The sequence below is a fragment of the Trachurus trachurus genome (assembly GCF_905171665.1).
Source record: "Trachurus trachurus genome assembly, chromosome: 21".
In the NCBI taxonomy this organism is placed as follows: Eukaryota; Metazoa; Chordata; class Actinopteri; order Carangiformes; family Carangidae; genus Trachurus; species Trachurus trachurus.
In genome coordinates this window covers 33,603,051-33,626,177 of record NC_139899.1, presented here as the reverse complement: position 1 = coordinate 33,626,177, position 23,127 = coordinate 33,603,051, and the positions used below count along the sequence as shown (strand labels likewise).

Sequence of the window (23,127 nt, the reverse complement as noted above, 5' to 3'; positions counted from 1 at the left end):
AGAACGTTTTTTTTTCTCAATCGATAGTTTCTACCCCCGCACACACTCTGAGGGGGGTGAATTTTTTTTAAACTCTACCGTTTTACTGTTATTAGGTTAAAACTCTGGCCAATTAGGGCGCGGAAATGTTGAGTGACAGGCCCGAGCAGCTCCGTGGACAGCTGCTTCGAGGCCAGTGGGCGGGTTCTCGGCGGTTCTCGGCCGGCCAATCCAACATGGCGCTGTCCAGGCCGCCATATTTGAGTCACAAAAACGACTCCCCAAAACCAATGGGTGACGTCACGGACGCTACGTCCATTCTTTTTACAGTCTATGGTTCAGACTCAACATACTCAGAGTTTATTGAACTAAGTCTGATCAGCTGTTCTGAAACCGAAAAACTCAGAGTTTTCCAGCTCAGGCTCAGTCAACTCGGAGATAGGGATTTGGCTCAGAGTATGTTGAGCCTGCTTTCTGAAACAGGACCCAGCCCAAGTTGGCTGTTACCGAGAGCTCGTAGTTGGTTTTCGCCTCGTTTCAATAGAAACCAAGCAAAGCTAGCAGGTGTTTGATGCCTCGTATTATGTGCTGGGACCCTATTTGTACTGTTGACGAAGTATGGTGCTGTTCTGACCATTATTTGTGGCTATGAATGGCTTTTTTGATCGTGGTTGGCTCTTGGCTCCATAGGCAGCAGTGTTTTCCTATCTGGCTGCCTGTGCTGAAGTTGCTCTAACTCAAGAAGTTTGCAGTAAACAAACTTCATCTCTTGAGGGGGTGTTCTACTCGGTCTCATGGTGTGTTAGAGCATGAGTTACGTTTACGCCAGATCATCCCTTTAATGAGAACCTTTGAGAATTACATATTGTAAAAACTTTTCTTCAGGCTCAAACAGTTCACTCTGGTGTATGGAGATGAACAGTCAGGTCAGGTCAGGCATCTAAATGAATTGGATGATCCTACATAGGTTATAATTTAATGGAACCATAATAAGTTTGTCCTAATCCATGTTTGTTGAACATTCTGTCTGTTTTCGTTATGTCCCATTTCCATTATTTAACTTTGGAGAGTCTTTAACATGGATGATGAGTTAAATATAACGTATATAACTCTTGGTGGGTTCGTAGAAGTAGATAAATACAGGTATGCTTATTTTTTAATCATGTTTATACTTTATATTCTTATCTTGTGCAGTAATTCTACTATTGTGTACCTTATTGTGAGTCATCAAAACCTCCATGAGCCCATGTACATTTTCATTGCAGCTTTGTCACTTAACTCTGTTGTTTTCAGCACAAACATCTACCCAAAGCTTTTCATTGACTTTTTATCTAAAAAACAGATCATATCTTACTCAGCTTGTCTTTTTCAATATTTCATATATTACTCTATAGGCGGTTCAGAGTTTTTACTGTTGACAGCCATGGCCTATGACAGGTATGTGTCTATATGTAAACCTCTACAATATCCAACTATCATGAGAAAAACCACCATCTGTATTTTGCTGATTTTAGCTTGGCTCCTTCCTGCTTTACATATTTTGGTGGCAGTTGTACTGGGTCGTGAGAAAAAGTCTTGTAACTATAGTTTGGAAGGAGTTTTTTGCAACAATGCAGTCATAAAACTTCACTGTGTGGATCCAAGAGTGATCGCAATATATGGTCCGATTGTTTTGATTGATATTGCACTTGTTCCTGTGATTTTCATTTTCTTCACATATACAAAGATTCTTATCATAACGTATCACAGCAACAGAGAAGTGAGGAAAAAAGCAGCACAGACATGTTTACCTCACCTGCTGGTTTTAATCAACTTCTCCTGTTTATGCACATATGATATTGTTATATTTCAACTGGACTCTGATTTTTCAAAAACGGGCCGTTTGATCATGACTTTGCAAATGGTTTTGTATCATCCTCTCTTTAATCCGATCATATATGGACTGAAAATGAAAGAAATCTCCAAACACCTTAAGAGGCTGTTTTGTCAAATGAAACAAAGCTAAATGATGTCCATTCACTCCGTATTAACAATTATATTAATATTTATAATAATGTACAGATCTTATTTATCTGATCCCTGAAGAGTATTTCTTACAATGACTTCTCTAAAGAACTTAAACAGTGCAATGTCTGATTACATCAGGCGGCAGTCACATTCATCGTACATGTTTCAGTGTAATGAAGTTTACAATGATCAAATGAAGATGTCAACATTTTAAATACTGAAAATACAGAAACATACTGAATATAATGCATTAACTGTGTTTGGTGATTTTAAGTCTTCAAGATTGTGTTTCTGCTTGTTAACTAAGTCTTTCTGTGGGAAAAATACAAATAAAAAATGTATGGAATTTACCATGAGCTCATCTGCTATATTTCTGCAGCACATACGCTCATTAGATAAAAACATACACAGAACAAAGCTCTTTGCTGAACAGGATAACCAACCTCTGAATAAATACAGTGTTGCAGCCTGGTTTCCATTTTAATTGATCAAGGCTCGAGTTTCAAGGCAAGGCTGAGCACAACTGTTCTCAAACTTTAACAACTATGTAGGTTGTTTGTCTATATAACACAGAAGAGCATTTTTGAAATAGGGCCCTTATAATGACATTGTGCCAGACTGTGATGGTCCTGGTTACACTAATGAACACATGTTTGTTTGCCATACATGGAATGTATTTTTGTAGATGCATCAACCAGTCTTGCCACGTGTACCTTTGCTGATATTACACTGATGGAACTGTTGTCATGTTACTAACTGGTGCCAGGAGTCAGGGAATCGAAACACCAACCTCTCTATCAGTGGACTGAGCCACTGCTGCCCTGGTAGAAGAACCAGTTATGGAACTAACACCCAACAATAAAAAGCAGCAAGTACTGCACAGATGACCCTTAACTCTTTCGTGACCACACTAATTGACCTCTAGCTAAGCCCCGCCCCCTCCACTCACTCGGACAAACAGTCAACATTCGGTGACAGGCGCTATGGCAGCTGTCACAGTAGGAGACATTTCACAGGAGGCAATTGATGGTTTTTGGAGACAGAAAGATATCTCGAAGTCACCAAAACTTAACTTAACTTTACTGCTATGGCTGCCGTTTGCCGCGAAACGCCGATAGCGACGGGCTAACTTCTTTTAGCCTGTCTATGGAGTTTTGCATTATATGTTAGCATTAAGCTAGCGGGCTTTATGCTTAGTTGTGATGCTGGCTAACATCCAAACATCTCTCACAATATGTTGCCTCAAATACGTTGTTGACTTAACTTAGAATAGATGTAGACATCCTTGTTAAGTTTATCCACGTTTAGTTGGTGTTGTGGTCTACTGCATAACTTTATCCAGAGCAGACACTTCTCTCGGTTGAGATGTGGCTTAGGAAAAGGTAAAAAAAAATACACCCCGTGGCCCAGCCTCTCGGGGATACCTAGTGTCGGAGTTGCATGTACCCCATGCACACCGTTTGACCATTTTAAACTTAAAATGTCAAGAAAAAACATATAAAAACAAATGAAAACTGACTAACTGCAATGCATTTCAATGGACGTGGAAGCAGAGAATGTCCGAGGTATGGGCTAGCTATGCGCACTGTGATTGGCTCATCGTGTTTGGGGGCGTGGCTTAGCCATAGGTCAATTGCTCATCACATCCGCTCCGGACCACATGTTTTTGGCTATTTGTTTACCTTTTTTCTCACGTCAAAGCGAACTCTGTACATCACCTAGAAACGAACGGCTTTCACGTGGTTTAAGAGTGACTTTCCAACGTGCTCCTCGAAAAAACGGCAAGTTTTTCCACTGTTTCGTTCGTGAGTACGAAGGAGAAGAAAAGAGCTCGGTTTCTCCAAAAACGGAGCTCCCGCTCTAGTTTCAGAGAAAAATGCACTTTTGTGTCAAGTGGCAATCCGCTCATTTTACCGGTACTCTGCAGTGTGGCATGTCTCCCAAATCATTTCTACGGCTAAATATTTTTGTAGGCAAATCTGGGGGGTGTGGCAGCGTGGAGAGCAGCGGTGCGGGTCTCTGGCTGCAGCGGAGCAGCTCCGTGACACTCCTGTGTGACTGGCCGGCGGTGAGTGCTCTGGGGCGGGGGCGGCCGTTCACAGCACCCGCTGCTCAGCGCCCGCTCCGCTGCACGGTGAAAACAGCAGCGATAACGGGCTTTCAGATCCGAGTCTCCAAACCAGAAACGCTTGTAACGGCACCGGAAAAAGTCGCCAGATTTGTCGCCGGTCGCTTTTGTAAAAAAAAAAGTCGCCAAGAGGGTTTGGAAAGTCGCCAGATTTAGCGAGAAAGTCGCAACACTGTAGCCGACAGCCATAGCACGCTGCACGCTGTCCCCAGAGCAGCGTTCAAGGAGACTGATTACTCAAACAAAACCAAAATCACAGTTTATAAAAAACATGTTTTGATTGTAGTTTAAAACAGTTTTTACATATCAGAGGACTACCATATTCACAGACAGAGTACTATCAGTAACTATCAAATTAAAATAGGCAATAGCCAGGCCACTAGATTTAATGATCACGAGAATTGGCGACCAAAAACTTAACCTTGTACATGAGGTGGTTTCAAACCCACGACGTCTATATAAAAAAGCACCTGCTTTATCAAGTTAGCTACACAGCAGATTTTATTATTATTATTATTATTAATGAGCTTTTGTCCCCTTTTCTGAGTTTTCAGCAAACACACTCGGCAGTCTTTGTCCCACGCCATCTCGCAATTTTATTTTCATGTGTTCATACTCGACATACGCCATCATTAAAATCTCCAGTTAGGTTGAAGTGAAATAAGTGGCTCTGTTTCTAACTTTCTGCCCATGTGAATCATGTCATCTGTGCTCCGCTGATGATGGCTTTTGTGTTCTTGGTGAACGCGCCTCCCTCAGACTCAATATACTCAGTTTATTGAACTAAGTCTGATCAGCTGTTCTGAGTATGTTGAGCCTGCTTTCTGAAACAGGGCCCAGCTCAAGTTGGCTGTTACCGAGAGCTCATGGTTGGTTTTCGTCTCGTTTCAATAGAAACCAGGCAAAGCTAGCAGGTGTTTGATGCCTCGTATTATGTGCTGGGACCTTATTTGTACTGTTGACGAAGTATGGTGCTGTTCTGACCATTATTTGTGGCTATGAATGGCTTTTTTGATCGTGGTTGGCTCTTGGCTCCATAGGCAGCAGTGTTTGCTATCTGGCTGCCTGTGCTAAAGTTGCTCTAACTCGAGAAGTTTGCAGTCGGCAAACTTCATCTCTCGAGGGGGTGTTCTACTCTGCCTCATAGTGTGTTAGAGCATGGGTTACATTTACGCCGGATCATTCCTTTAATGAGAACCTTTGAGAATTACATATCATAAAAACTTTTCTTCAGGCTCAAACAGTTCACCTGGGTGTATGGAGATGAACAGTCACTAAAGAAAGCTTTAAGGTCAGGCATCTAAATGAATTGGATGATATGTTATAATTTAATGGACTCATAATAAGTTTGTCCTCGTCCATGTTTGTCACACATTCTGTCTGTTTTATTAGTTACGTCCCATTTCCATTATTTAACTTTGGAGAGTCTTTAACATGGATGATGAGTTAAATATAACGTATATAACTCTTGGTGGGTTCATAGAAGTAGATAAATACAGGTATGCTTATTTTTTTATCATGTTCATACTTTATATTCTTATCTTGTGCAGTAATTCTACTATTGTGTACCTTATTGTGAGTCATCAAAACCTCCATGAGCCCATGTACATTTTCATTGCAGCTTTGTCACTTAACTCTGTTGTTTTCAGCACAAACATCTACCCAAAGCTTTTCATTGACTTTTTATCTAAAAAACAGATCATATCTTACTCAGCTTGTCTTTTTCAATATTTCATATATTACTCTGTAGGTGGTTCAGAGTTTTTACTGTTGACAGCCATGGCCTATGACAGGTTTGTGTCTATATGTAAACCTCTACAATATCCAACTATCATGAGAAAAACCACCATCTGTATTTTGCTGATTTTAGCTTGGATCCTTCCTGCTTTACATATGTTGGTGGCAGTTGTACTGGGTCGTGAGAAAAAGTCTTGTAATTATAGTTTGGAAGGAATTTTTTGCAACAATTCAGTCGTAAAACTTCACTGTGTGGATCCAAGAGTGATCTCAATATATAGTTCGATGGTTTTGATTGATATTGCACTTGTTCCTGTGATTTTCATTTTCTTCACGTATACAAAGATTCTTATCATAGCGTATCACAGCAGCAGAGAAGTGAGGAAAAAAGCAGCACAGACATGTTTACCTCACCTGTTGGTTTTAATCAACTTCTCCTGTTTATGCACATATGATATTGTTATATTTCAACTGGAATCAGATTTTTCAAAAACAGGGCGTTTGATCATGACTTTGCAAATGGTTTTGTATCATCCTCTCTTTAATCCGATCATATATGGACTGAAAATGAAAGCAATCTCCAAACACCTTAAGAGGCTGTTTTGTCAAATGAAACAAAGCTAAATGATGTGCATTCACTCTGTATTAGGGTCAATGACATGACATGCATATTTTTGTGTCCGAGTCCATTATTTAAAAAAAAATTAAAATAAATCTATTCATGACATCTATCACTTTATTCTATAAAACCTATTTATTTTCATACATTTTTCTGTAAATTCAAATAATTATATTATTTTATGTTTTTGGCCTCTCAAACCCATAAAATGTCAGGTGGTGCAACTGTCTGAGCAAGTGAGCAGACTAAGAAAACTATTAAAAATGGTATTTTAATAATTATAAATTCAAAATAAAATACTCTGGCATTATTTTATGTTTGATGTCTTTTGGATAATGTGTTTTTTTCTAATATCAATAGTTTTAAAGTTTTTTAAATAACTGCAAAACTTCCGTCCAGCAATTTACATTTCCGAAATGTCAGGGTGGTGCAACCATAAACATTGGACTTTTATTTTGAAGTGAAGAGACAATAGTTGTAAAGAGCATGTTGCTTCAGCCATAAGACCCCAAGAGACCCTTGGGACTAAGCTAAAAGGTTTGTAGATCTCTGTCAAATACTGATAAAAATAACTACTTTCAACTCATATGTAGGCTGTTACGCTTTCCATGTCAGGTGGTACAACCAATGTAAAACTAGAAAAATGTTATTTTATCATAAAGCTCTTTATTTTCTAAAAAGGTGGTCTGTTTGAGCTTTATGATAAGGGTAGAAGCTAATGCTAGCATCCAAACAGAAGTCTGTTTAATTTGAGATTAGTTGAAAATAGTCAGGTGGTGCAACCAAATAGTCAGGTGGCACAACTGCAAGGAATGTCACTATAATGCTATTTAAAGCTCTAAGATTATCCATGAAACTTCTAAAATGTTTACTATTTTTAAATGTAAAGATAATACACACTTTAAAACATTTTACATGATAATTTGTACATTTTAGATGCCACTATCAACTAAAGAAAAATCTCAAAACAGCCCTGTTCAGAACTGCTGGTTTCAGTGTCTGCCCCTTTAAATGCAAATGAACCACTGCTTGCCCCACCCCTTCTACTGGTACTTGGTAGGGGTGGGGTTATGCAAATTTGAATCTAGTTACATCACTATCCAACAACTGAGGAAACAGTTTGTAAAACCACATAGATTTCAAATTACAGATATTTTTTTGTCAATTATCGCATTTTGGGGGCCGGAAGGCAAATCAAACACCCCAAAATATGTTAAAGAGCCTTCAAAAAGTGATATTTCCATAATATATCCCCTTAAGTCTTTATTTAACTTAAATAGAGACTGATGATTACTAAACACATGTTACTATTTGAAATGAAAATGCATGTTTTTTAGCATATTTCATGTCATAACCAATGTTGTCAGGTGGTACAACCAATTTTCGTCAGGTGGTGCAACCAATTTAAACCAAAAAATGATAGGTTAAATTACCCAAATGGTTTCTATATGTAATGTGTGTAGTTATTATACTGAATATATGAATTTATGTATTTGTGTTATTATTTTCCTGTCTTTAAATGTAAAATTGGCTGTTAACGATACTTAAAACCTGACCTACAGAATGCAAAAATCTTAAATTATTGTAAAAAACAAAAAAAACCACAATGATAAAATAAGAATGTGTTTGTAGACACCCTAAGGGATAGATACCAAAGAAATAACCTTAAAATAAAGATTAGGAATGTATATATATTTTTATAAATATTTGGTTGCGCCACCTGACATTTTTTTTGCCGTGAAGTTAAAAATACTGTTAACTCATTGAGTGCCAACCACGTAATTTCTCGTTTTTCGTTCCCATGCGTTGAGTGCCGAAAACGTAATTTTACGTTTTTTGCTTTTTTTTTAAATTATGAAAATAGACACTTTAATACACATTATATGTAAATTTGGGGACTCTACGACGAGGAGAACTGAAATAGATGACGATCAAAGTCACATGACAGCTCATGATCTGGAAGTTTTTATCATAACTCGGCTTCTGCAAACGAGTTCTGCATGCAGATGCAGCGCAGCTGCTCCGCAGCTGCTCTGCTCTCACCCGCGCTGCTGCTCCAGCTGCTCGAGCTGCTCGGAGCTGAACCAGGAAGCTCTCAGCCGACAGTCCGCCCGGTCTTCAGCTGGAGCAACACCGTGTCCTCCCCAAAGTCCTCCCGCGGTAAAATCTGATGGTCTCTGGACCAAAGCAGACCGGCATCACCGACCCGTACCACAGAAGGACCGCGACCACCGGCGGGACCGGTCTTCCCGAGCCGCGGTGGCCGACAGACCCTCACGCTCCGCGGGGAGAAGCTGTGACACGGCACGGTGCGTCTGTGTTATTGTTGTTTAGTGGCGCCCCCCCTGCCCCCGATGGTGGTTTTGTGAATAGAACAACAACTGTTGTATATATTTATCTTATACGAGCCCTTTGATCCAGAAATGCGAGTGTCAGAAGAGCGACAGACACAAACAGAGCACCTTTCATAAAAGACGCTCTATCTCCTTTTCTAGAAAAAAAGGAGGGATTTTGGTGAAACCCAGCCATGTTTAGCTTGACTTTTCTCAGGAACAGAGGCACGTAGAAACAAACGGTTTGTGGCCACTTGAAGCATTAAGGTAAACCTTTCAATTGAGCCACAGTATGTGTTGGTGGCAATAATATAGAATACACTGTGGCTCTACATAAAAAGTCAAAAATGGTCTAAATTGCCGGTACACTTGACTAAAACTTTGGAAAGGAGCGCGGCACTCAATGAGTTAAATTAGTTAAAACGGTTAGAAAAGTTGTTCAATAAATGAGACTTGTTCAAACACATTGTTCTGGACTCAAAAATATGCATTACATCTATCCTGAAAGTACCTTTTTAGAAGCTTTATTTGTCATTGACCCTTTAACAATTATTATTATAACAATGTAGAAATGTGATTTATCAGATTCCTGGAGAGTATTTCTTACAATTTCTTCTCTACAGGACTAACATTATCATCTTAAACAGTGTAATGACAGCACATTCATAGTGGTATCATCATGTTTCAGTGTAATGAAGTTCACAATGACCAAGTGCAAATGTTGACATTTTAAATACAGAAACATACTGATCAGTGATTTTAAGCCTTCAAACATAAACAATTAATTGTCATGAAACCATTTTTTTTTCTCTTTTTGTTATATTATTCTTGGTAAGTTGTTTAATGTGAAATTCACAAAATTTCTGTGTTAAATTTTGGGAATTCCTTTTTCTTTTTTTACCTTTTACTCTTATTTTACTACCAAAAAGAGTTTGTTTTTAAGTACACAAATAAAATAGAAATTACTTTAAATTTATTGAGGTAACAAACAACACTTTCCCTCCATACCTTAAGAACATGCAACATAACACTGCACTATAAATACTTCAAGTACCAACAAAATATTAATGCTTATGAGCTTTAAACTGTTTCCAGTAAAAAAATAATTTCCTTGTTTTTCACATGGCTTTTGGACAATAGGTGGTCATTGCATGTATTTTTCAGGGGTGCAAACTTGTCACCTTTCGGCGACATTCGCCGTTTTGGATCCCAAATGGGTCATTTGTGTGATCCGTGTAAATCTGCAATAAAAAAAAATTGAGAGGGGGGGGGGGTCGAGGCGAAGCAATGCACCTGTCTCTTTAAGGCGTGTGCACCTTATCTGGATGAAAACAAGTGGTGGCAACGCTGCTCTTCTGTCCAGCAATACACACCTGAAGCTTCACTTTTCAGAAAAAACTAACTAACGCGACTGCCACAGTTGTTAGATTTAATCAATGAGACCAACATTATACCCAGGGCTGTACAGTGCGACATCTAAACATGCCTGTGCTAAGAAATAATCTGCCCTGTAGCATGACTGCTATGGGTAAACAAGCAGAAGAAGCAGAGCAGTGTATCAGCTGGTCACTTGTGGAAACGTTTGTGAGCATGGCGAGTGAAAGAGTCGGAGCTAGAAGATGCAGCAGCGTTGTATAGCCTAGGTATGGGACCGCGTGTCTGTGATGATTGCGATCTTTCTTTGACCAATAAATTAAAACATGTTGGAACTATCGACGTCTCCTCGCTTGCAGCTAGAATCTCACTACTTTTAACCTCAGACTGTCACAATGTTGTATCAGATGTCAGACTGCCTCATTCTTTCAGTTTTAACCTGAATATATGAGACATGATTGATTTTCCCAACGATCAAAGTATACCAAACCGAACCGAAAACCATGACCACAAAACCGTGAACCGAACCGTTGGCTTGAACGTCTTAAATCCAGAGTCCCCCATATGGGGGACTTGAAGACATGCATAACAATAACAGAGCCCCCAGTGCACTGATTATGAAAGAATATGGTCATATTATATGTCAAATTAAACAGCAGAAGCTGGGCTACAACGTGTAAAAAACCATGTTTATATGACCCAAACACAGCCCAAACACTACTCAAACAAACAACTAGACATCAAACTTCATAAAGCACCTCTGTGTGGACCCAGTCGCCACATTTCTGGCTCTTATACTACTGTACATTATGCAAAACACATCAGCGACCGCTCATCTGAACGTCAACACTGGGGCGTCCCTCAACAACCGCGGCTAACACAGAAGCTAACAGCAGCAGGCAGAGCCTGCCATGCTTCAGTTCAGACCCGGGTCACAGCGTCCGTGCTTGCTCTCTCCCACTTGACCTCACCGGGAGCGGCGGCTGCAGGTACCACTCCATAGTGCGAATCACGGGAGGGGGGGGGGTTGTGTCAGGTGTCTACAGCTCAGTACATATGCCTCCTACCTTTTGTTTTTTGCTAGGAACGGGTCTCATTTATAACCGTTGCGTACGCACAAAACGGGACTCAGGAAATGCAGAGTGAGAAGAACGATTATGTTTTTATTATCGGCCGTCACATATTTAATTTCAACCCGTATGTGTTAGATCCATGTTGCCACGGTGATTTAATTCAACAGCGTTATTTTGCATCGGACTGGTGTTTCAACTTCTTAAAATCTAACTGAAAATTAAAAATCAAAATTCCTTCTCTATATTTAATCACCACCGTCTCTCCGTCATATTGTCCACTCCCAGAGCGCAGGAGGAGGAGAGGACGCCGCGGCTGCATGGAATAAAGCATCCGGTCCTATCAGAGTCAATTAAATATCCCATAAATAACCCTAAGACTGGGAAAAAGCCAGTAATCACAATCGTTACACTCTGTTTTCTTGTTATCAGTCCTACTTAATGCTGTTCATCACAAAAACCGAGAGAAAATCAGCATAAAGAAAATCGTCATGTTCGTTAATTCTTGAGAATATATTTCAGCATGGAAGATACCACTAACTGACTCAACAAATTTTATTGATCGGTCTAATTACTGTAAATATATAAATACAGCGGTGAGCCCAGTGCGTAATGCTGCACCGCGGCACCGCTGGAGGAGAATAAGGAGGGAGAGGGTCTTCAGGGACCGACGACTGCCTGGCCCATGATGGTGACTGGTTAATAACTTGTTTCAGATTCACTACAACTGTTGTCATTGTTGTAACTATGTGCCGAACCGGGTCCAGCATGTGAGAGGCAGCGCACCAAAACAACAACAAGTTTTTTTTTTTACACAGGGTAGTTCTCAGTATGTCAGAGCAAACCTGGCACGCCGCGCCGTGCACGAAAATTGCAAACTGTGCCTGGACACACCCCGTTGGCGCGGCGCAGGGCCTGGTCTACGAAATAAGAGCCCTATAACTCAAAGTATCATAGGGGAAGATTTCTGTTGGAGCAGATAAAATAAAAGATATAAGTGGAAAGGAATACAGCAATATTATTTTACGAACTTTAATAAACAACAATGGAGTGTCTTAGGGTTAACAGATCTTGGGGGGCGTGTTCAGATATGACCACATAGTGGGTCCTTCCAGAGAAACTTCCCGAGCTGGTAGCCTATCAAGATGGTTAAGTAGTGGTCTCCAATGAGTAATCAACCTGTCAGACGAACATCTTAAGCCTGGTACACACATAAAGATTTGATACATCTCAACCAATTTTTTATGTGTGAGAGACCCCACACATGAAGATAAAAAATCAAAACAACTTAAATTATCACATACACAAAAACGTACCAACAACAGGTACTATTGTAAACCAGTATTAGTTCCCATGAACCAGGTATCGGTACTATATTGGTCTAAATGTGAAAAGTATCCCTAGTGTCTGTGAGTAAAGACACAGATTATTGTGTCTTCATTCATAGAAATGGCACCCAGAGGGTTAGTTAATCTGTCACCTGTCGGTGCTACAGACCCATATCAGACGAGCTAATGATAATTATCTGGGTATGAACAATGAGATAATAATTTTACAGTAAGAAGAATTTGGTTTAGTTAATTTTAATTGTCTATTTGTTTCTTACATCTCACAGAAAACATTAGGGCCCTCCCAGGCCTTGGTTCACAAAGGGAAACACATAAACGCAATTACACAATGTGCAAAACATATATTGGAGGCAGTATCTATGCATAAGATGGTCTGTACTTCACTTCATCATTATACAGAAACATTATGATATCGCAGTAACTATTAATGTGATTAGTGGGAACAGACTCCCTCTAACCCTGTAGGAGATGAATAGTTATAAGGAGCAATAAATGCATGATAAATCAGTACAATGTTTAAGATGATGATAATCCTTACTGTGTATTGGTCATGTAAAGAAATTCAAAGTTTAACTTAAATGAAATACATCTGATCTGTGCATGATTATTTCAGAGTGACTGTACATTATTTAGCTTGTTTCATTTGACACAACATCCTCTTGATGTGTTTGGAGATTTCTTTCATTTTCAGTCCATATATGATTGGATTAAAGAGAGGATGATACAAAACCATTTGCAAAGTCATAATTAGACGCACAGTTTTTGGAAAATTAGATTCCAGTCGAGCTATAATGATATCATATGTACACAAACAGGAGAAGTTGATTAAAACCAACAGGTGAGGTAAACAGGTCTGTGCAGCTTTTTTCCTCACTTCTCTGCTGCTGCGATACACTATGACAAAAATCTTTGTGTACGTGAATAAAATGAAAAGCACAGGAACAAGTCCAACATTAATCAAAACAATCAGACCATAAACTGAGATCAGTTTTGAACTCACACAGTGAAGTTTCAAGACTGAATTGTTGCAAAAAATTCCTTTCAAACTGAAGTTACAGAGTTTCTTATTTCTGCTCAGTGCAGCTGGCACCACAACATGTAAAGCAGGAAGGATCCAAGCTAAACCCAGGAAAATACTCACTGTGCTTCTCCTCATGATAGTTTGATATTGCAGAGGTTTACATATAGACACATACCTGTCATAGGCCATGGCTGACAACAGTAAGAACTCTGAACCAGCCAGAGAGTAATATATGAAATATTGAAAAAGACAAGCTGAATAAGATATGATCTGTTTTTTAGATAAAAAGTCAATGAAAAGCTTTGGGTAGATGACGTTACTGAAAAGAACTGAGTTCAGTGACAAAGCTGCGATAAAAATGTACATCGGCTCATGAAGGTTTTGATGAATCCAGATCAGACTCACAATTGTTAAATTACAGAAAATTATTAGAATATAAACTGTAAACATGACTAAAAAATAAATATATCTAAACTTGTTTACTTCCACATACCCACCAAGAATTATATATGTCATATTTGACGTGCCATCCATTAAAGGATTTACTACACAGATTGTATACCTGGTAAAAAAAAAAAAATGAAAATATAAATCGGACTATGAGGGTTAAAATCACAAAGACAGTGCCTTATTCCTTCACAGATACCTGACCATGAAATTAAATTTCATCCACAGATGTGAGAAAGTGAATTGAGTGAGTCGCTGGAATGATTTTATGAGACTCCTACGTCCTCCATGGATCTCATTAACCCCTCCATCAAGAACTGCTTTCAGCGTCAGCAGCAACTCTGGAGGCCTGACACAAATGGTGCTTTATACATTTTATATTAGTTTTATGCAAGTGCTCCTCAGATTATGGGCTCTAATTTTGCGGCGCAACGCAGGGTGGCGCAGCGCGGCAAAGCCGGCGCAGTGGTAATTTCGTCCAATGCAGTGCCTGCGCAGCGAATTTGGTAATTTGGTAGACGGAGGCGCGCCGAGATGGGTGTGGCGGCACAGCAGGGGGAGGTGTTGACAGATTCAGCTTGGCGCAGTGACAATTTCGTGCCAAAAACCCGCGCCCAGAGTGCGCTGAAAGCCCGCCAGCTCCAATCTGGTCTACTCTCAGCGCAAGGCGAAGTGCAGCCGGCGCAGTGGTAATTTGACTGATGAGGCACAGTGCGCACACGTCACCAAGACCTCACAGGCAGGTTTCCACAGTTCCAGGCACATTAAATACAATAGGAAATGATCACAAAACCACTATTTAATGTAACTATCTGAATCAGCACATACATTTATATCTATATCAATTGTCCCGTCACACTGATGAGATATCAAAGGCTGTCGGCATGCGTAATGGAAACTTAACAGAGTGAATTAACACAGATGAAACCAGGGACGGACTGGGACTAAAAAGCCGTGGATGTCCCAAAAGCAGGATTGTGCTGTGTTGACACTATGCACTCCGCTGTTGTGATGATCCACTTTATTATTTATTTACTTATCGTCACGCGGCCACAACGAGAAACTAAAAACAAACAAACTATCATCTCAGCCAACCACAAACAGCCTCAGCATCAGATAGTGGCATCTCCCATCTCAGCAAATTCAAATGAAAGAAGAAGACAGACGGCCATGCGTCCTTTACACACAGCTGTTTCTGATTTCCTTCCCGTTATGGTATTTGTTTATGTTGTGATCTGTGCACACGGGTTTAAATATAGGTTACCTAAAATGAGTGTCTTTATTAGTGGCAATTGGGTGTGTGTTTTTGTTTTGTTTTTTTACACTGGGTAGTTCTCAGTATGTCAGAGCAAACCTGGCACGCCGCGCCGTGCACGAAAATTGCAAACTGTGCCTGGACACACCCCGTTGGCGCGGCGCAGGGCCTGGTCTACGAAATAAGAGCCCTATAACTCAAAGTATCATAGGGGAAGATTTCTGTTGGAGCAGATAAAATAAAAGATATAAGTGGGAAGGAATACAGCAATATTATTTTACGAACTTTAATAAACAACAATGGAGTGTCTTAGGGTTAACAGATCTTGGGGGGCGTGTTCAGATATGACCACATAGTGGGTCCTTCCAGAGAAACTTCCTGAGCTGGTAGCCTATCAAGATGGTTAAGTAGTGGTCTCCAATGAGTAAACAACCTGTCAGACGAACATCTTAAGCCTGTACACATAAAGATTTGATACATCTCAACCAATTTTTTATGTGTGAGAGACCCCACACATGAAGATAAAAAATCAAAACAACTAAAATTACCACATACACCAAAACGTACCAACAACAGGTACTATTGTAAACCAGTATTAGTTCCCATGAACCAGGTATCGGTACTATATTGGTCTAAATGTGAAAAGTATCCCTAGTGTCTGTGAGTAAAGACACAGATTATTGTGTCTTCATTCATAGAAATGGCACCCAGAGGGTTAGTTAATCTGTCACCTGTCGGTGCTACAGACCCATATCAGACGAGCTAATGATAATTATCTGGGTATGAACAATGAGATAATAATTTTACAGTAAGAAGAATTTGGTTTAGTTAATTTTAATTGTCTATTTGTTTCTTACATCTCACAGAAAACATTAGGGCCCTCCCAGGCCTTGGTTCACAAAGGGAAACACATAAACGCAATTACACAATGTGCAAAACATATATTGGAGGCAGTATCTATGCATAAGATGGTCTGTACTTCACTTCATCATTATACAGAAACATTATGATATCGCAGTAACTATTAATGTGATTAGTGGGAACAGACTCCCTCTAACCCTGTAGGAGATGAATAGTTATAAGGAGCAATAAATGCATGATAAATCAGTACAATGTTTAAGATGATGATAATCCTTACTGTGTATTGGTCATGTAAAGAAATTCAAAGTTTAACTTAAATGAAATACATCTGATCTGTGCATGGTTATTTCAGAGTGACTGTACATTATTTAGCTTGTTTAATTTGACACAACATCCTCTTGATGTGTTTGGAGATTTCTTTCATTTTCAGTCCATATATGATTGGATTAAAGAGAGGATGATACAAAACCATTTGCAAAGTCAGAAATAGACGCACAGTTTTTGGAAAATCAGATTCCAGTCGAGCTATAATGATATCATATGTAGACAAACAGGAGAAGTTGATTAAAACCAACAGGTGAGGTAAACAGGTCTGTGCAGCTTTTTTCCTCACTTCTCTGCTGCTGCGATACGCTATGATAAGAATTTTTGTGTATGTGTATAAAATGAAAAGCATAGGAAGAAGTGCAACATTCATCAAAACAATCAGACCATAAACTGAGATCAGTTTTGAACTCACACAGTGAAGTTTCAAGACTGAATTGTTGCAAAAAATTCCTTTCAAACTGAAGTTACAGAGTTTCTTATTTCTGCTCAGTGCAGCTGGCACCACAACATGTAAAGCAGGAAGGAGCCACGCTAAACCCAGGAAAATACTCACTGTGCTTCTCCTCATGATAGTTGGGTATTGTAGAGGTTTACATATAGACACATACCTGTCATAGGCCATGGCTGACAACAGTAAGAACTCTGAAGCTCCCAGAGAGTAATATATGAAATATTGAAAAAGACAAGCTGAATAAGATATGATCTGTTTTTTAGATAAAAAGTCAATGAAAAGCTTTGGGTAGATGTTGGTGCTGTAAAGAACTGAGTTCAGTGACAAAGCTGCGATAAAAATGTACATCGGCTCATGAAGGTTTTGATGAATCCAGATCAGACTCACAATTGTTAAATTACAGACAATTATTAGAATATAAACTGTAAACATGACTAAAAAATAAATATATCTATACTTGTTCACTTCCACATACCCACCAAGAATTATATATGTCATATTTGACGTGCCATCCATTGAAGAATTTAACACACAGCTTGTATACCTGGTAAAAAAAAAAAAAAAAAAGAGAGAGAATATAAATCGGCCTATGAGGTTTAAAACCACAAAGACAGTGCCTTATTCCTTCACAGATACATGAAATTAAATTTCATCCACAGATGTGAGAAAGTGAACTGAGTGAGTCGCTGGAATGATTTTATGAGACTCCTACGTCCTCCATGGATTTCATAAACCCCTCCATCAAGAACTGCTTTCAGCGACAGCAGCAACTCTGGAAGCCTGACGCAAATGGTGTTTTATTAAGTTTTAGAGTTTTATGCACATGCTCCTCAGACTATAACTCAAAGTATCATAGGGGAAGATTTCTGTTGGAGCAGATCAAATAAAGATATCAGTGGAAAGGAATACAGCAATATATATATTTTTTAATCAAATCTAAGTCGCAGACACCTAGGGCCGGATTTACTAAGATCCCAGATAGCGGGCGCTATATTGTTTGCGTCCGCTATAATATTGCGAGTTTGGTTTGTGCACGCAAAACAGGTGATCTACTAAGAGTAACCCGCTAAATGAAAACACGTGCAAACCGCAATATGTAAATGAGGGTTTTGCACGTGGTAATCGTTTCCGCCATGGAGAGAGTGGACAGAGAGCTGGACGGACGAAGGGACAGAATGACATTTGATCCGATGCATACAAAGACAGCATGTGTGTTCATCTCTCTCGCGCTCTGTTTAGATAAATAAACACAAATCGCTACAGGGCCCAACTCGTCATATAGTGACGAACAGGCAGCAGCTGCAGCGACAATCACACACCTATAACGTGTGTGTGTGTGTGTGTGTGTGTGTGTGTGTGTGTGTGTGTGTGTGTGTGTGTGTGTGTGTGTGTGTGCCGCCCATGATCGAGTGGATTAATAGAGAGCTCAGGTGGGACACACGGATCTAAACACTCTGACCACTGACCAGAGGGATCAAAGACGGGTGAAGGCAGCGGTGACGTGTCTCAGTCCGGTCCGGGACCGGGACTGAGAGACGGAGCTGAGCAGCCAGGTGAGAGGAGAGGAGAGGAGAGGAGCGCACTGCAGGACAGACGTGCCCCGTGCGTAACGGCGCGTAAATGACTTTTAACACGGCTGAAAAACTGTTACAGAATTACCCAGACGTGAGGAAATGCAGAGATGTAAGATCATGGGGCTCTGACAGGTATCAAATCAATAAACGCATACGTTTTGGCAAAGTTGTATCAGTTAGTACATGGTTTTCAGACGTGGTGAATAAAGACGCAAAAACAGCCACCGCAATCTCTTCCTGGTTTGGTAAATCACATTGCACGCGCTAAATAAATCTATTTGCATCTACTCCTCCCAGTATTCTGCACGTTCTGGCTGAAACGCCCATATTTACATATTCATCAAGGCAAACACGCTAAATGGATCGCACGTGCTATTCTGCCCGTGTGAGGGACGCAATCCTGACGCAATCCTACTAACCGGACGCATTGCGTCCGGTTAGTAGATCAGGTTCCACATGTGTTTGCGCGTGCAATCACGTTTGCACACGTTTTAATACACGCAAACCTTTAGTAAATCCGGCCCCTAGTGTATAAAAATATAATTTATTTCATTTCATAACATTTTACGAACTTTAAAGCAGAAGTAAGCGGAATGTTTGTGTTAATATAAGTCTTAAATAGTTCTTCCGACGGCAATCACTTTTGAGTGTTGGTCCGAAACACGGGTCTGTCAGTCACTCTGCTCTGCTGTAAGCCGAGGAGAAAACTTTCCTTGTATCCTACAACCTTTATCCAATGAGGAGAGAGAACGGCATAAAGGCGCGTCCTCTCTGTGTGTGCAGCCAAGGGATGTGCGTGAATGTGGTGACGTAGGAACGAGGGCGGGGACTGCTAACTCCATCGGCTGACAGGAAGTTAGCCAAAACCACCGGATCGCTTACTTCTGCTTTAATAAACAGCAATGGAGTGTCTTAGGGTTAATAGACCTTGGGGGGCATGTTCAGATAAGACCACATAGTGGGTCCTTCCCGAGCTGGTAGCCTATCAAGATGGTTAAGTAGTGGTCTCCAAGGGGTCATGCCTATGTTCCCACAGCCCTATGTTCCCACAGCCCTATGTTCCCTCAGCCCTATGTTCCCTCATTTCTAACTTTTGTTGTCACTGAAAATTAGGCCCTATGTTCCCTCAGCCCTTTGGTCCCACCATTGGTTGGGTTTAGGCAATGAAGAAAGGAGTTGGTTAAGTTTAGTAAAAAGACCAGGTAGAGGCTAGACAGGGCAGATAGACAGAGTCCAGATAGGTAGAGAGAGTCCAGAGGGAACATAGGGCTGTGGGAACATAGGCACGCTCCCGTCTCCAATGTGTAAAGAACCTGTCAGATGAACCTCTTAGTGAAAACTTGATCTTCTCCAGTTTCAGAAGACATAAAATCTCATGCAGCCAGAGTTTGATTGATGGTGGTAGATGAGACTTCCATAATAAAATCATTCTCTTATGAGCAATAAGGGAGTCGAAGGCAATAACGTTATTTTTGAATAGCTGTGGTAAAGAGGTCATCTGGGGGTTTCCCCGAAAATAGCGATATGTTAGATTTTTATTTAGATTTATGCCCAATACATCCAAAATTGTTTTGAGGAATAGTTAGCACAGTCAAAATCCTGAAGAGTTTTGTTACAGGACAGGTAGGGCAAGAACAGACATTTCGACCAAAGTCTTTTTCAATGTCATTGAAGTTAACAACAACGGCCGACTACTATCAGTCTCTCGGACACTGCGGCTGAAACGCGCCCGTTAAATCATCACTAGTCATCAAAGTTGCACTGACATGACTCCTAGTCAACATTTAGTTGACTTATGTTTGGAGTTTGAATACAGCAGCAGTGTTTATCATTAATTAACGAGTCTCATTTGGGTCCGCCACAGTCTCAAATATTATTGAAAAATATTCACTTTATTTCCGTAGTTACAAACTCAGACAGTTTAAAGAAGTCAAACAGTTCTGTGACTTCAGGCCTCAAGGGTTTGATGAAATCTTTACACATTAGAATCTATTTTGGTTTAAAGATTAATGAGATCCGTGGAGGATGAGGCAATATTATAAAAACTACAGACCTGACTAGTTTTACCTTTTAAATGTTGTAGATGAACAACCACCAGGTGCATTTAAGGTTGAGTTTGTATGAATGAATGAGACAAGGTCCTCTTTGTATTTGTAGCTTTGGTATTGCTCACTCCTACAAAATGGTTAATTAATCTGCCTTTTCTTGAACTTTTTATCCATTATTAGATGGGATTAATGGATGACGAACATAATGTAACATATATAACTCTCAGTGGGCACGTGGAAGTGCAGAAATACAGATATCTTTACTTTGTGATCATGTTTACAGTTTATATTCTAATAATCTGCTGTAATTTCACCATTGTGTGTCTTATTGTGATTCACAGAAACCTCCATGAGCCCATGTACATTTTCATTGCAGCTTTGTTAATCAACTCTGTTCTTTTCAGCACCAACATCTACCCAAAGCTGCTGATTGACTTTTTGTCAGAAAAACAGATCATATCTTATTCAGCTTGTCTCTTTCAGTTTTTTTTGTTTTATTCTTTAGGAAGTTCAGAGTTCTTACTGTTGTCAGCCATGGCCTATGACAGGTATGTGTCTATATGTAAACCTCTGCAATATGCAACTATCATGAGAAGAACCACAGTGAATATTTTTCTGGGTTTAGCTTGGCTCCTTCCTGCTTGTCACATTTCAGTCCTAGTAATTATGAGTATTGATATGACACTCTGTAATTCAATATTAAATGGAATATTTTGTAATAATTCTATTTATAATCTCCACTGTGTGAGTTTGAGAACACGATCTATATTTGGTGTTTATGCTGTGATAGTCACTGCACTTTGCCCGCTGCTCTTCATCCTGTTCACATACACCAGGATACTGATCATCTCCTATAGAAGTTCTAAAACTATGAGGAAGAAAGCTGCACAGACCTGTTTACCTCACCTGCTGGTTTTAATCAGCTTCTCCTGTTTGTGTGCGTATGACGTGATTATAGTTCGACTGGGATCTAAATTTCCAAAAACTGCTCGTTTAATAATGACTTTACAAGTCATTCTGTATCATCCTCTCTTTAATCCATTAATATATGGACTGAAAATGAAAGAAATCTCCAAACACTTGAAGAGGTTGTTCTGTCGAACCAAAGTAATGTAATGTTAAAGTAAAAGTTATGCTCCAGTAAAAGTGGTGATAGTGTTTCTACATTATTTCAGTCCTCATCTACAATGTTGTGAACGTTCTGATCATTTATGTCAATATTTGTTTCAATTTATTTGATATTCATCTTATTGACCATCAGGAAACAACTACTGTTGTAGTGAGGTTTGGGCTTTTCCTATGTTTTTACCAGGAACACAGGACTAGGTCTGGACTGCTGCCACTGTGAAACTTTATAGACCACTGGCCACATCTGTGAGACTGGACTGTACAAATATGATATTCATCTCCATGTAACATCCCCATGAATCAGCCACATTGTAAAAAACAAAACAAAACTGTCAGACCCCACTGAATGCCTGAATGCATTGGAGGGCCTTAGGTGTCTACACAAAGCAAACACACTCAGAATCAGGTTTAATACCAACTATACAGGGAATTTTTATTAGTATAATGATAAACCCGTTAACAAATGGCCTCACAACCTGTTTTTGTTCTTGGATGCCTCTCACTAAAATGTTGTATCAACCATACCATACCAAGATCCTTCTCCTTTCCCTTACCTCAAATTCATGGTTATGATTATAATTATAACAATGAACGTCCCACAACCATAATAAAGTATATATTTAACCAAAACCTTGAAAGTTCCCCTTCCTTGTTGTATCTAAACTAGAGTTGTCACGAGAACCAATACTTTGGTGCGAAGTTGGATTATTTCTTATTAGTTTAATTTATGAGTCAAATAATGCAGTTATGACCTTGAAATGAAAAAGCCTTTGTGCTAATGCATTTTAATTTTAAAATTTGACTTTTCAAATTAAATTTTGGTACCTTATTGCTGGAGGATGTTTTGAAAATTAAATCTTAAATGTCCCTTTCTTTATCATTTTAATTAAGTCACAGAATGAGCAGTCTTGAAGAAGAAAATGAAAATGCAGTTTGGAATATTGATCATTCATTTTATCTGTGTCTGACCGATGTTGTCCGGCCTTCCCTGAGTGGGTTTCAAACCCGGGTCTCCCACACCGTCGGCGACGATGCTAACCGTTTCGCCAAGAGGTCAATGACCACTTGGCAAGTGGGTTAGCACGTCTTTTATGGGTGAGTGAGTTTAACTTCGGTACCGCTAACCGCCACACGCTGTCACTTCTCCTCACTGATACCTTGCGACGGTCCGCGGACCTCCGTTACATATGAGTCAAATAATGCAGCTACATTTTGAAAATGAAAAAGGATTTCTGTTAATGCATTTTAATGTGGAATATGAGACACATTCCATAATTTACCCTGCGTGGCCAGTGCGTCTGAGAGAGAAAGAGAAACGAGACGTACTGATGACGGCATGGCTTGCTCCAAAATAAGGAAAGTTAATGCTGAAAACTGAACTTTTGAAGATAAATGGCACTGACTCCAAGCCAAGATTTA

General features: G+C 39.7%; 4 protein-coding genes across 4 annotated transcripts; 2 read left to right on the top strand and 2 right to left on the bottom strand.

The window, feature by feature from the left end:
- Window positions 1–1,057: 1,057 nt before the first annotated feature.
- LOC311004145 (olfactory receptor 13C2-like) lies at window positions 1,058–21,696 on the top strand (the record flags this gene model as incomplete). The annotated part of the gene is made up of 2 exons (XM_083996094.1): window positions 1,058–1,227; window positions 20,922–21,696. 2 exons carry the CDS (start codon window positions 1,058–1,060, stop codon window positions 21,694–21,696), a joined length of 945 nt encoding a protein of 314 aa, XP_083852220.1.
- LOC311004726 (olfactory receptor 4D6-like) lies at window positions 5,549–6,475 on the top strand (the record flags this gene model as incomplete). Its single annotated transcript, XM_083996897.1, has 1 exon — window positions 5,549–6,475. One exon carries the CDS (start codon window positions 5,549–5,551, stop codon window positions 6,473–6,475), a length of 927 nt encoding a protein of 308 aa, XP_083853023.1.
- LOC311004725 (olfactory receptor 4S2-like) lies at window positions 13,284–14,067 on the bottom strand (the record flags this gene model as incomplete). Its single annotated transcript, XM_083996896.1, is given in 2 exon segments — window positions 13,284–13,307; window positions 13,309–14,067. Coding segments are annotated over 2 exon segments (783 nt in total).
- Window positions 16,545–17,474, bottom strand: LOC311004723 (olfactory receptor 6N2-like; the record flags this gene model as incomplete). Its single annotated transcript, XM_083996894.1, has 1 exon — window positions 16,545–17,474. One exon carries the CDS (start codon window positions 17,472–17,474, stop codon window positions 16,545–16,547), a length of 930 nt encoding a protein of 309 aa, XP_083853020.1.
- Window positions 21,697–23,127: the final 1,431 nt, after the last annotated feature.